Genomic DNA, 15273 nt, shown 5'->3' on the forward strand with positions numbered 1-15273 from the left:
TCCTGCAGCTTTTTTTCGCATTTGCAAATGAAGAAAAGTTTTCTGAAAATGGATGGATGGTGTACAATCCAATGTCTGAATACAGGAGACAAGTGAGTTGTTAAAGTTGCACTTGCCTGGTGCTTTCATGTCTAGCAGCTTACCTAGAAGAATTACTGATTGTACGTTTTTCTTATCGGCTCTTTCATGGGGAGAGCTGAGAATGGGAGAAGATGGAAAGAAGCTTGGGGAAAAAAGTAAAGAAAGGAAGTAAAACATTGGAACCTTTAAAAAAATTAGAATATCACAAGAATATAGTCTTTGCTCTTTGAGGGAAGTTATTGATGCTTCCTACAGTGTGCCACTGTTAAGTGAGCAGGGGGCGGGGAGAATCTGCCAAATATGTAACTGCAGTGTCCTAAATATAGATTTGATTTGGTCTACTTCTTCCTGAAGTGAAGAGGAAAAAAAAAAAAAAAACCTGCAGCAGCTTATTTTAGAAACAGTGTTACTTTGCAGAAGTTATTTATAAGCCTATCAGTATTCTACCTTGCTCTTCAGGTGATTTTGTAAAAATGTCAAGGAAAGAGGATTGATATATTTAATTTTAAAATGCCTTTTAGATGATTTATACTTTAAATATGACATTTTTAAAGCAAAAAAAAATTAAATAGCAGACAATGAGGATTTCTTTGGACTATTTTTTTCCCACCGTAGTCTTCTGATTCCAGGTTTAGAGGCCAGAGACCCAAAAAAAATAAATACAGACACTCACGCAAACCCTACTATGTGCGTGCACTTGTGGAGAGCTTATCAGTCTTTCTCAGTTTCCTGGCTGCTGTTTATGAAATGCCTTACTGAGCAGCAGGCAACCAAAAGGTGTTGCTTCTGAGTAAGAAATCTACCCCAAATCTTATTTTTTAACCTGAAGGTAGTATCAGTCAACAGGAGGAAAGGTTGAGATGAGACTTCCTCCCTCTGTCTCCAGGAGACATAGTCTCTTTTCAGCAGGCAAACGGGAAAGGCAGAAGGCAGAGCTTGAAGGGAGGAGAGAGGGCAATTTTATTTCCTAAACCCCACAGTTAAATACATCTACTACTTTTAGTCATTGTTTTGAAAATTGTAGGAATAGACTTGTGTATGTAAGAGCATATGAGATAGCTATGCAGTTATTTAAGGCTGTGAATCCATCAGCAATGAACTGTTTTGTGTGGTCTTGTAATCTTTTTTTTCTTCTATTGTTTTGAAACTACTGTAGTTAGGTTAAATTGGTAGGTTGTTGCCACCACGTGGCCATAATTTCATGTAAAATTCAAGAGCACAATTATTATTTATACAGCCAAAAATACATTGAAAACCTTTGTATTACGTTTTAGGGTCTGCCTAATGAACGGTGGCGAGTGACTTTTATTAATGAACATTATGGACTGTGTGACACATATCCATCGCTCTTAGTAGTGCCATATAATGCAACAGATGATGATCTCAAGAAAGTTGCTGCCTTTAGGTCCCGTAATAGAATCCCGGTGAGTATTACGTGACAAATAATACCTTATAGTGTACCTAGTTTTAAGTATGCATCCAAGCAACTTTTACTGAACACAACGCAGAGGGTGCTGTTTTGCAAGTGGTTACAGCAAAATAATTTTGATTGGCTGGTGGTTTTTACCGCTTGAAACTTTTATCTTGGCCAAGCCACATTTCCGTTTTGCTGCCACAACAATCACCCATTTTGACTTTGCTTGTTTTAACTTGACTTTTCTAATAACAGCTGCCAACATTGCATATTCCCTTTTCTTGATGAAGTGTGAGCCTGAGACTGCAATCTGTACAAGCTTGTTTACTATTGTTGGATGCACGTAAAGGTGGTAGCAAATGCTGTCCTCCTGTAAGCAAACTTTGTGGCATTTAAACATACTTCCAGTAGTCAGTCCTAAAATAAGACCTCATGCACAGTGTCTGTAGTGAACTCTTGGGCTTTTTAGTCCTTTAAATTGGGCTATGGAATTTAAGATAAACCCATTTGACCTTTTGGATATATTTCTGTAACTAAAATTCTTTGAGATAAGAGAATTTTTATGTATGCTTTTTACAGCACTGTAGAAAATAGTAATTTCTATCACAATGCAATCTGCTTTAACTAATATTTCAGTTTGGCAAACTCTGAAGAGGTACTAGATTCTTAGCCAGTATTGGAAAGCTGCTTTGAGTCTCGGTTAATCTCAAACAGATGAAAAACTCAATGTGATAAATACTTATTAGAGGGTACTTACTGACAGGCTAGGCCTATAATTATAAATTTACTATGTATGTGCACACATATGTATAGGTACAATATATTAACATGTATAAAATATATATGTTAAATATATAATATGTGCATATAGCTCTTATAAGCTAGCTGTATCCTCTCTGTCATCCCAAAATTCATGACAGGGCTTTTAATCTCACTGTACAGGCATACAATAGTAATTTTATTCTTGTCAGGAAATAACCATTCATATTCACCCACACACTGACAGGTCTCGTTCTTAGATATACAACTAAGGGCTGTGTTTCAGGAGTGAGTATTTTCTGAAGGCTGGCTGGTTTTTTTGGAACTCTGATGTTCTTTCACTCTGCAACCCACAACTTTCAGAGAGGGTGAGAATATTCAATGATAAAGTTGGAGGTTTTGCCTGCTTCTTGGGGTGCTTCTCTATAATCTCTTGCACTGCAGTCTGTTGCCTGGGCAGCTCACTATCTCTTGTTTGTGGTAAGTCCCCTATGGCTCAGAAGAAAACAAAGGCAGCATGCACTCTGCTCCAGTGCTGCCTCTTTGTAAAGAGAGTTGAGGAACAAAGTGTAATTGAAAGAGAAGGGGAAACATTCAGGAAAGTGTAGAAAGTTCAAACTTTCCTTCCTTACTCACAGAAAGGGAAAAGTTTGTCTTATGGAATTGGAACATCTTAGTCACTGTTTCTACAATGAGTTCATTCTTCTGAATTGTTTCTTAGTTTCAGCTGGCATTGATGTGCTTGCTTCCAGTTTACTTCTCAGAATTATTTGTGCAAGCTGATCTGTTGAAGACACAAAGTAAAAAGTGTTCATTTTAATATTATCTGTTTTAAAGAATGTAACTTCCACATCTAAGTTATTAATCTTTTTAATAAAATGTTTTTCTTTAAATGTGTTTTTGCCATGTGACCAGGTTCTCTCATGGATTCATCCAGAGACTCAGGCTGTTATTATGCGCTGCAGTCAACCCCTTGTTGGAATGAGTGGTAAGCGGAATAAGGATGATGAAAGATATCTTGATATCATCAGGGAAGCTAACGGGCAGATCTCAAAACTGACCATCTATGATGCTAGACCCAATGTCAATGCAGTCGCAAACAAGGTAAACAGATGCTTAATAGCCTTACTTGTGAAGGGGGTGGAGAGAAAGCTTAGTTTGAAGTGTTCTATGAGAAGGCTTTGGGGAACAGTAGTAATCCTAATGTAGATGAATTTGCATAATCAAATATGTTTACATAATCAAATACTGAGGCTTAATGCCATGAGTGCCTAAAGTAGGTCATAACCAGTGTTTCAGGACCATATGTGAATTTCCAGACATGCTATACCCTATCTGTTATCAGTCAAGCACAGATCTTAGCATGGAACTGAGATGAGATGGGCACTGAGGTAGATGCAGGCTGAACTGTAGAGCATGTCCTCTCATTGAAATGACATGGCATCTCTGTGCAAGCCACAGCTCTCCTTCATATCCTCTGGGAAAATTCTATCCTGGAAAGGCTGTGTTCATAGAGCCAAGCTCACTGATAGGCTTCCTTTGTTTGCTTTTCCTAATGATTACATGTACCAATTCAGACCTATCCAGGCATTCAGCAAATAAAAAGAAAGTGATGAATAAGTTAATTTGCACTCTAGACAGCAGTGTAGGTATGATCTCAGATAGCAGTTCTTCACTAGATGTCCGTAGTTGACAACTGCAGTAACAGAAGTAGTGTTTCCATCTGACGAAGCGACTATTTCTCTGCAATCAAAACCTAAATGGGATCGGAATCGTAGAACAGCCCAGGAAGGGACCTCAAAAGATATCTGGTCCAACCTTTCAAGTAGAAGAGGTGCCTTGATTTTCCCTCAGCCCCATCTCGGCTGATGAGGACCAGATTGTTCAGGCATACTCAAGATAATGGCAGTCACAGTGTGTCAGTGTTCTATTTGGCATAGGGTACAGCAGACGCAGCTGTACTCCATGTTCATATGAAAAGTCTAAGGAGAGGAGGTGAAGAACACACAGTTAATGCTTTCTTCATATGTGAATATACCAGCTTCACTCCCTCCGTGTCTAGGACAGTCTGTTACCTACCAAACTTCAAGCACAAATGAAGTGGACGTGCCCTTCAGTATTTACTAGTGAAGTTGAGTGTCTGCAGAGAAAAGACCATGAGAGGTACGAGCTCAAAAGAGTTTGAGTTCTTAATGAAACAATGAGTGTGCTTATCTGACGGAGAGGGAATTCTAGCTTCTGGATAGTTTTTTGGCACAAAATGGACACTTATTTAGTGGAATGAGTCCTCTTCGGTGTTTGCACTGAAGGGAATAGGAAATGGTTAAACGTGTTTGCCTCTAAGAAGTTTCTATGTAACAAATGTTAAGTTGCTTCAGAATTCAACAGGGACAGTAATGTTAGTGTTTTGTTCTAACTTTAATGCACGCATCTGTACCTTTACAGCCCTTTTCTCTATGGTGGGAGAAGGTGATTTATTAAGCAAGAAATAAGGGGGGAGAGGGGCTTAATAACATAGATTCTTTCAGAGACTTTGTCCTGGGGGCTGTTTGGCTTGGTTTATGTTTTAATCTGATGGTTTGTATTTTGAAGGTCTACTTCAATTGTTCGCATTTTACCCTACAAATAGCGTTATCCCCTGCACACTGAATTTTTATAGGAGAATAAAGCATTTAATCCTTCGGTTTGCCTTGTGGAAGGAATCTCAATTCTGACATTAACTTAAATTATTCCCCTGTACTTGGACTAAGTCAAATTTCTACCCCATTTGTTTCAAAGGTGTGTTATGGTCAAACTTGTACGCACATACTTCTTGGAAGTATGAAGCACGGTTTTCAGCTATTTAAATGGTTTATGTATTTCACCAATGTTTTTTAATTAACTCCTGATATGCCTAAATATGAAATACTTAATCATGGCAATAAAAGCAGGAGGGTGCATTTCTAGATCTGAAGGACATTGGCATACAGAGTGCAAGCCAGTGGTGATCAGCACTGAGAGAAAGTTTTCTTGAGCAGCTGTGAAGATTAGATTAGTATAAGTAAAATGTTGGGCTTCACTACTCATGCATTCCTGTGTTCTTTGTACATAGGTCAAGACCTCTCAGTCAGTAGGAGTTACGGCATCCCTGATGCTAAAGTTACGATCATTCATCACCAGGATCTCGTAGTACTCGAAGGAAAGAGAAAAATACAATCATTACTACTTTTAGCTCAGATCCTGGTATCTCTGAGACTACCCCCTCATCTGAGGAAGGAGATAGGGAGCGTAAACTAGAGATAACATGTTACTGAAGAGCAGTGTAGGTGGTACTAATGAGGAAAAGGCTGTGCCCTACCTTATATTGTTGTCTGATCTGTAGTTGATGGCTGTAATGGTTTTTAAGGGCTAAATTTATTCACAATTTGTGATGCGGCGTGTTTTTGCTGTCTGCAGGAAATGCTGTGATTTTGTAGCTATCTTTGGAAAACATTGGCCCTGTGTCGTAGAATATGTGTGGGTTTTCTGCTTCCTTCTGTGACCAGACACATCCTCTGCTGTGGTGGTGATTCAGTGTTTGGAGAGAGCAGCAGCAGAGCAGACTTTCCACTTCTGTGCTTCTTTAATTCCTTAACGATCTAAATCGTTCAGGAATCTAAGTCTTCAGCAATAAAATTTCGTGTTAGAAAAATTACTTTAAAGTAAACTCTAATGTTATTACTGTTTTACTGCTTGGAGGAAGAATCTGAGATTCTTGAACTTAATTCTTGAATGAAACATAGTTTATTCTTAACTGAACTCTTAAGTTTAAATTTATTTGGCCAAACATATCATTTTTATCTGTTTAAATATCAGTTAAATTTTAGTAGTAAATAAGTAGGCAGTTTAAACACAGGAAAGATTCTCTAGTAAACCTGAGATTTGCTCTCTTGAATTAGTGATGTACAGAAACAGACAAATCCTTTTGACTGTATTTCTTTCTAATTGGTACAGAAACAAAAAAATTAACAACTGTATTCCCTTGAAGGGGTGATGTAGTGTGTTATGAGTAATTACTGTTTTGTGTGATGTACTTTACTTTTTAATTTAACCTTTATAATCTGTCTGGGAGGTAAGTTGATTTCATGAGTTTGTTTAATGAGTTTGTTGGGGAAAAGTGCACATAAATTAAGAAAAGGTATTGATATTGTGATGTCAGTTGGTCAAGGTAAAGCTGTTTCCATCATGAATCTCGAAAGTAAAAGAGAAGGTGCAAAACAGTCTGAGTCCTCACTGATGTGGTGCTGGTTCACTGTTCCTTACCTGGCTGGTTCAGTCCTACTCCAAGGTCTCCAGTCCCAACAGTACAAACAACCTTTTAGTGTTCTTCTAAAAGAAAAATTATCCCTTTTAGGGTTACTGCTTTGAGGTTTGGAAAGGAATGAGGCCAACTGGAGCAACTTGAATGTCTTTCTGGCCATGTGCTGTACTTAATACACTTTGTCCCCTTGGACAAAGGAAACCCCCCGAGTATTTTTCGTCAGTGTTTGCCCTTCCAAAGTTTGCATCAGAGACTTAAACAAGCAACAGGAATTATATGTTGCCCAACTACAAAATAAAGTATAAATAAAATTCGATTGCTTTTTGCACTGTTGAGAAGATGATACAACAGTGCCTATATAACTAAGGTTAATTTTAGATCTCTTGTTTGTAGGCAACTGGGGGAGGATATGAAAGTGAAGATGCGTATCCCAATGCCGAACTTTTCTTCTTGGACATTCATAATATTCATGTCATGCGGGAATCTTTGAAGAAGTTGAAGGACATTGTTTATCCCAATGTGGAAGAATCACACTGGTTGTCGAGTCTGGAATCAACCCACTGGTTAGAACATATAAAGGTATCTTTTTGCTGTTTAAGGGATGCATTTTTAGTGTGATTGTCTTTACAAGTGTGAGAACCGAATTTATTCTGGTTTCTGGCAATACAGAACTAGACATAACTGCCATTGTGAAGGATTAGCAATTACTTTAGTTGTCAGTATTTATGTGATTAATTCTTGTAAGTTATGATTTTGTAAATAAATCTTGTCAGTTTATTTGTAAACTTTGTCACTTTCATCATGTAGCACAAAAAATACTTGAACTGGTAATTCACCAGTGTTCTTACTAGTTGACCTTCGAACCTTTTGCCACAAATACAGCTATGCAAAAGTACTTAGAGTATTATGTAATGAATCCTACTTAATAAAATTTTTATTTTAAGTTAATATTTGGAAAAGAACCTTATTAGAAGGGTATGATATTCTCTTTCCAACAATTGAGATATTTCAGTAGTTTAGCTCAAAGAAAGAAGCCAAGTGAAATACAGAATTTTTAGAGAGTATTTCCTGTGGTAAATCCATTCTTTCCTTAAAAAAGAAGCTTATGTTCTTCTGTTTATCAAAGTTACTGTTTTCTGCCCCATTTTCAGGAATTTACTGTGAGATTAATTAGATCTTCATGGGGGATTAGAGGACCAATCTGTTTCTCTATTATGCAAGAAATTTACTTGGATCTCCTAGAAAATTCTTTTCCATTTAACTACACCATGCTTTTTAGGTCTTTAATGGAAACTGCATCAATTTAGATATTGTGTATATACAAAAGAAACAATTTATTTTTGTTAGAGTGATAACACTAATCTTCTGTGTTGTTTGGTATTTGTTCCTCTTCGCTAGCTTGTCTTGACAGGAGCTATTCAAGTGGCAGACAAGGTCTCCTCAGGAAGGAGCTCTGTGCTGGTTCACTGCAGCGATGGCTGGGACCGGACAGCACAGCTGACATCGCTGGCCATGTTGATGCTAGACAGCTACTATAGAACAATTGAAGGCTTTGAAGTTCTGGTGCAAAAAGAGTGGATAAGCTTTGGGCATAAATTTGCATCGGTAAGAACTGGAAGATAATTGCAAGGACCATACAGCCTAAAAAGCTTTCAACTATTTGTTGTGTCAGGGTTTGACAATTATTTTAATTATTTTGGAATTCTGATTTAAAACATTTCCAGGTAAATCTGAGCACAGCTTTTGGTTTTGAACCCATTTGGTTAATTTTTTTTTTTTTTGCTATCCTTTCTCTGAGAACTCATGCTTTGCCCTTTACATTCTTCTAAAACCACAGAATTCTCAGATTACTGTCATTATTGAGCAAAGAAAATGAGAAGGCAGAAAAATTGTGTCCTCCCAAACTTTTCAGAAGATCAAATAAGGTTGCAACATGGGGATTCTCCCTCACTCTCCCTTTGGACCGTTTTGAATGTCACGAGAGGCAGATGACGGAGTCTGGCCAATGTCCTTTAAGTGACATTTTGAACACCTCTTCCCAAGAGTTTATAAACGTGTCAAAATAGCTTTCAAGAGGTTGTCACTGGTGATAGTGGCTCTAGTTCTATTAAGTCCTCTTCTAGCTGCTCAGAAGATTAAGTAGAAATTGTCTGTAGCAAGTCCTTAATATCCTTAATATGCATAATACAAAATCAAGGGTGTCCAATTAGAAAACTTTTCAGAGTCTGAGTGGAACTTCTCTTAAATTTGGCAACTAAGCATTTAACCAGGAAATTCTTAGAATTATAGAATCCCTGGGTTTGAAAAGACCTTTGAGATCAAGTCCAACCACAATTCGTATGAGGAACCCGGAGAAGAAGAATAGATTGCCAAGGAGAGTGTGCTGGGATGTGTAAATATAAAACATAAGTTGGGAGCCTTACAACAGTGTTACTTGCTGGCGCCGAACATTGTATTTCACAGTAAGAAGCTTCCACACCTTCAGTAGGATTTATTTCTGCACACAATTTGTCCTTAGTGCAATATTCTAAAGATATTACTTAATATTGCTAAAATTGGGGAAAATAGGCAATCTGGAAAAATCAAGAACTGAAAAAATATACCTGTGTTTATTTCATGCCCATTTTACATTTGCAAGAGTGTCTCAGTCATTTGGAAATTCAGGTATAGCTGCTCAGCATGAATCACTTCACCACTGAAGTGTGCTTGTAGGCTGCGGCAGTCTTTGATCTGACATACTAAAGGTGCTTTGAGGCGTGAGAGATTTGCATTTTGATTGTTGTGAATGATATCTGCTGCGGTCCAGGTTTTTGTGTACTTACTTGTAGTGATGCATTATATAAACCTTTGAAGTATTCTATCTTGGTACAGCCACAGGAGAACACTAGCTTGCCTTTTTATTCTTGTTGTATTTAATTTTGCATTTTTAAAAGAAGTTACAGTTGTGATGCAGATAAAACTAGATTGTGTCACTAGAAGACTTGGAGCCCAGCACGTGTTATGATTTAATATAAAACTTAAAAAAAAAAAATTTCTGTGACCTTCACCTTTATGAATACATTTGAATAGTCTGATTCTCTTCATTAGAACATTAATTTTAGTTTGAGTAATCAAAGGAGTTTGTTCTCTCTCAATAGGTAACGTTTTTCTCCTGTTAGTGAGGAAGAGCTTTCACGCCCTTCCAGATGACCAGCTCAGTCCACTGGTTCATCTCTGATAGTGTAGTAGCAATAAAGGTGATTTAAATAGCTTGCTCTTGCTTAAAGTAAATTTTATTTTCCCACCTTGCTTGCACAAGTAATAATTTTAGGAAATGGTTGAAGCCACTCTCTTTTAGCCATCTGCTGTTTTCTGAGAGCACCATATATATTGATTTCATGGATTGTTTAGCTTATAGTGAAGAGTGTCCTTTTCTGGCATGTTCTGTAGAACAAAAAATGATAATGCAAGCAGCAAATATTTTGATCACTCTGTTGTAGTTTGGTAATTATTTGATAGAATTTTAATAGTGAAGACTAGGCACTTCAGTGCACTTAGCATTTCATGAACCTCATCTCTGATACCATCCTTGTTATGCCTTCCCACAAGTAGGGAGTTGGAGAAGAGTAGGATGTTTCTTACATTGTCTGCATTAGAGCAAGCTTCGTGTTTTCATGTTTACCAGGATTGCCATTTGGTTGTTTTAATAACAAATAACTAAATGGTAGACTACTTAATAGTTCCTTTCTATGTTTTCTATCTAATGAAGCACATAAGTTTCTTTGTTGAAAAGGAATTCCTTACCTGAACTTTTCTCTGTATAGTGAACTTGGCAAGCTGTTTTATCATCTGCGTAGTGCACCGTGTGGAATGTTGTTCTAATAGCGTATTCTGTTATAAGAAATATGAGACATAGGCATGACTATAAATGGAAGATACTCAGACATCCCAAAACTGCTAATCATCGTGCAAGTGGAAAGATTTTTCACTCCTTTTTAAACTGCCTGCTACTGTTGACTGAGTTCAGCTACAATCCCTCATCTTCCTTTATTTCCTGACATTCCTATATTGCAGTTCCTTGTACAGAGTAGTGTACTGGGTTTATCATTTTTCACATCCTTTAGACATTAAGCCTGCTATCGTACTGGCAGATAGACAAAATCTTAGTTTAACATACATGCTCTTCTTCTGTCTTCTCCAGGCAAGTAGGTTCAAACACAACTAGAAAGTTAATAGAATTTCCTTTCCCTAAATCTTTTGTTTGTTCTCGGCCATCAAAAGTGAAAAGGAAGGAAACTGCTTTTACCAAACCTGCTTTTTGTCTATGGGGAGAATTCCTTTGATTGTCGCTTTGGACTCCTCAGAATAAGCGGCTCACTTGAATTTTCAGAATGTGCATTAATTTTTTGTCAAGAACATGAACATTTCTTTGAGCTCGCTCATGTTCACTGTCTACCTTGGGGCAAATCTTCAGTTTCAAGTGTAGAGGGGGAAGAGGAGAAACTGTGTGGATAGTTTGATTTAGGTTCTCCAGTGGCTTAAATTACAAAAGAAGACAAAGTGTTTTTAACTTGGCTTTTGTCAAACTTAATACATAAATATAGTTCAAAATATATCTTGATTATTAGCGAAGTAGTGGATACTTTAAAAGTTCTGCTTGTTCAACAATTAGCAAGTTTTTATAAATGAACAAGTGATCACTTCGGAGTTTTTCTCAGCCATCTTTGAAACAGTTCTGCAGCATTTCTGTATATCTGAATCACGCCTCCTTGGTGCAATAACTAAGGTTGTAATCCTAAGAACAGGTTGCTCTATTACAGTGTTACAGAAGTATTGATATTGTCGTGCAAAATAAGAAACAATGTCTGTTGACTATAAAATAGCCTGTTTTGGTTAACAGGTTGCTGTACTGCTTCATTTCAGAGAATAGGCCACGGTGATAAAAACCATGCTGATGCAGACAGATCACCCATCTTTCTCCAGTTCATTGATTGTGTGTGGCAGATGTCTAAACAGGTATGTTATATCGTTCTTCAGAAGGTAACGTTGTTAAGAAAGTACTGTATTAAAAGCCTAGATCTTTATTTTTAAAAAACTATTTTTGAGGACAGCATTGCCCCTCTGCTCTAACACTGTAGTCAAAAAAGCGTATTTTCAAACAGCTCTCAAACATATTGAGAGCTGTAACCCAGCATAATGCTTTTACAGGAATTGCATCCATTGTAATAGGATCTATTGTTTCATTTCACCGTTTTTTTTTTGTGAAACAGTCCCTTGAATTACAGGGATAAATGTTGTTTTGTGAAAGCCTGAAGAGGAAGCTTGGGAGCTGTTGAGTGTTGTGATTTAAATGTTGTATTTCCAGTAAGTAATGAAACAAAGCAGCAAACGTAGTCCGTTTAGGGACAAGGATTAGGAGCTAAACCCATATTTTCCTGTATGGTGCTGCACTATAAAGGATGCCGTATGGATATCTTATCCTGTCTTGCTAGTAAAAATGTAACTGCAACCATTCTGTATTTTATGCTGCTTCTTAGAAATTAAAGGCAGTTAGAACATTTTGAGGAGAGTTATTTTCATTGCCTGGTTTGAGAAAGTTGAACATATCATGTCACCTGAACACTTTCTGTATATATAAAGTATATGAAAGCTATAAAGTATATGAAAGCATTATCTTGAAATTATTTGTAGATGTATGCAGGCTTCTAAATGCCGCTCTCAGCTTCTTAGATAGGGCATGTGCATCTCTCCCTGCTTTTGCAGTGTAAGAAATTAATTTGTCTTTTCTGTTGTTAGTTTCCTACGGCCTTTGAATTCAATGAGCAGTTCTTGATTACAATCCTGGATCACTTGTACAGCTGCCGTTTTGGTACTTTCCTGTATAACAGTGAGTTTCTTAGAGAAAAGGAGGTTAGTCAAACCACTGATTGTTTAATTCTATTGTTATCTTGATTCTATATGGTTAGAAAAAGTTTGGGTTGTATTGTATTGTATTTGGTTGTATTCCTTGTATGATGGTGGTTTTCAATTGGTTTTGTTCTTGTTGTGGAATAGTTTCATGGTAAATACCTTGGGTTTGGCAGCTTAAAGACTATGCAGTCACTAAAATACTGGTCAAGCACTGATTTTGGAGTATTTCTAATACAGTAACTTATGCTTCAAAGTAAATCTGAAGTGTATTAATTTTAGAATGTAACCATGGCTTCTGTGTTGGATTTCCTGATTTAGTACAAATATTTACTGTTCTTATTTTAATTTCATTTTAGAAAGTGACTGAGAAAACATTGTCGTTATGGTCTCTGATAAACAGTGAAAAATCTAAATACACCAATCCTTTTTATACTAAAGAGCTAAATCGAGCACTCTATCCGGTAGCCAGCATGCGTCATTTAGAGCTCTGGGTCAATTACTACATCAGGTGGAACCCGAGAATTCGGCAACAAGTAAGTAAATACTCTACAATGTACAAAATGTTAGAAAATAGAAATAGGATTTTGTGTCATAACTGACTTGTAGAATAGTGCCTGTAATCTGTTCAGATTTTCAATGTTATATTTGTAAAGATGGAGAGAAATGGTAAACTCTGTTTTTCTCAGAACACTGAGCTTGTTTCACTGCTTAGCTTCAAGTCGCCCTCAAGCTCTTTCTAGCCCCTTTTCTTGGGGACAGGGCTGGAGGAGCATTTTTTAAGGGTATTGGATGCTACTAAGGGGTGAATGACAAAGCTTAGAATTAGGGCTCACTGATCCTTGAAGAGTTAGAGCATTAGCATCACAAACTGCTTAGCTGCCAGTTGCTTAGTCATTCTCCTTTTTCTGAATGTTTAAAGTCTTATACAAGTCAAGATGAGCTATTTATTGCTTTCTCTTTCAAAACTGCTAACTGTATTGATGCTTATGGTAAGATTTTTTTAATATATAACTTTGACCCAACATTGTTTACGCTGTGTAGCCATGGGATGAATGCTGTTATTGAAAATTATACAAGTAGTTCAGATGGGAAACCCAGAAAGGCTTTTATCAAATTATACATTCAGTTCTTTGCTTTTCATGCTTGGTATACGGCCACTCACTGTTTCTTCCAATTTTGCTAGAAATCTCAGCAATTTTATGTGTAAAGGTAGTGTACAGGAACTTATTTGTCCTTCTTAACAAGTTGTGGAGTTTTGACTAGGAGAAGATACAGAGCAATTTGTTTGACAGTAGTTGTCTCCACAATCCAGCCCCTGGAATGAATCAGGAATTTTGAAGCAATGCACTTCCATTTCCACAGCTGATCTCCTGTATTTTTTTACAACATTTTAGAGGCTGCAAGAAAGCCAGACAGTTTTAATTTGAAGTTCTAGTTTTAAAGCTTTTTTTGCTTGCTGTGAAAGATGAGGCCATTTTGCAAAAGGTGAATGCAAAGATTTATTTTAGAAAATGAAGGATTATAGGGCATGCAAATTAGCTGTAAATCTATTTTAAAATGAGCTTTGCCATTATTCAGGAAAGATTTTTGGCAAGAGTTTCTTATTAGAAATGCAAACACGTGTGATAATCTTCTGTGCTGTTGCTACTGGTCCTTTATTTTCACCATTTTTATATACAAAATGCAACAATTTTTTTTTTCCTGCACACAGAATTTATTCTTCATCTTGACTTAGACAGCTGAATAGTGGACATGTGGCCTGAACTAGTATTTCAATGGCCTTTCTTAGTGCTGTTACTTAGAAGCCTGGTCAACATCAGACTTGAGTCTAACTGGGAGCCTGGTCTGTCACTAGCAACATCATTAATACTACATCTCTAATCATCTTGGTAACTGCAGTCACTGACCCATCTTCCACAGTTGCTTCAGCACTCATCACCGTCCTCACCTGGAGCATATAGTGAGTTGTGCCCATAAGAGTGCTGGTTCAGCTGGTTTTAAACTGGCGAGGCGTTTACATTGTCACCTGAAACTCTACTGCTAATAGCTTTTAATTACAGGCAAATTAGCTGTGGAACATCAGCAACTTCTTGGCAGGTGTACACAGCTGAAGGTAACTTTAGGCTCTGTAGCTACCTTGGACTTTTGTAATAGTACTTTTCTATTTGCTTCATTATCTGGAAAGGAAGCTAAGCTTAAAATGGAAACAGTTAAGATGTTCTTCTTTCTGTGAGTAATCTCCTGAAAGATAGGGCAATTGATTTTAAACACATTCAAGTTTACATAGGGAGTTAGTAATAAAGTTTTGCATTGATTTCACTTGTTTATTTACACAAAGTTGCAAATTTATTATTAAAAGCTAAAGTAAATTTAATCAGTAAGGAAAGACATGGATTCATCTTAATCTGATCAGTGTAGTTAAAGTAATCTAGCTAAACACTGTTTTTAGGGAAGGTGATGAGGCATCTGACCTCTGGAATCTAAAGCCTTTTAATAAGTCAAGAAGATAAAAGCTTTAAACAAAGTATTCTCATCTGTCTTCCTAGACAGTATATCACTATATATCACTTACTATCACTATATTAGATAGTAAGTAGCTAAATTCTGTATGCTCTGGGAAGTGCTGACTGGTTTTATTGAAGTATGAAGAACTGTTACGTGTAAGACTTTCTTTGGATGAGAACAACTGGAAGACTGAGATCTCTTGCATTACAGAAATAAATATTTCTGTTTAGCTACAACTTGTTACATATGTTGGGAACTGCAAATACTGAGTAATGCCAAGAAAACGCAAATACTACATCAGCTTAACTGTGTAGAAGTAGTTGGACTGAAGTGATAAGACTAATAC

The 15273-nt window shown here is 36.9% G+C and overlaps 1 protein-coding gene across 4 annotated transcripts in view; it reads left to right on the top strand.

The window, feature by feature from the left end:
* MTM1 (myotubularin 1) overlaps positions 1-15273 on the top strand; it is a 39154-nt gene that overhangs the window by 23044 nt on the left and 837 nt on the right. For all 4 annotated transcript variants that reach the window (XM_054075712.1, XM_054075713.1, XM_054075714.1 and 1 more), the window contains 8 exons: positions 9-92; positions 1356-1505; positions 3170-3358; positions 6927-7112; positions 7932-8138; positions 11436-11528; positions 12309-12422; positions 12779-12955. In XM_054075712.1, the coding sequence (XP_053931687.1) occupies positions 9-92; positions 1356-1505; positions 3170-3358; positions 6927-7112; positions 7932-8138; positions 11436-11528; positions 12309-12422; positions 12779-12955 (1200 nt within the window). The remainder of the gene's footprint in view (positions 1-8; positions 93-1355; positions 1506-3169; positions 3359-6926; positions 7113-7931; positions 8139-11435; positions 11529-12308; positions 12423-12778; positions 12956-15273) is intronic.

The sequence above is a fragment of the Cuculus canorus genome, chromosome 10 (genome assembly GCF_017976375.1).
Source record: "Cuculus canorus isolate bCucCan1 chromosome 10, bCucCan1.pri, whole genome shotgun sequence".
In the NCBI taxonomy this organism is placed as follows: Eukaryota; Metazoa; Chordata; class Aves; order Cuculiformes; family Cuculidae; genus Cuculus; species Cuculus canorus.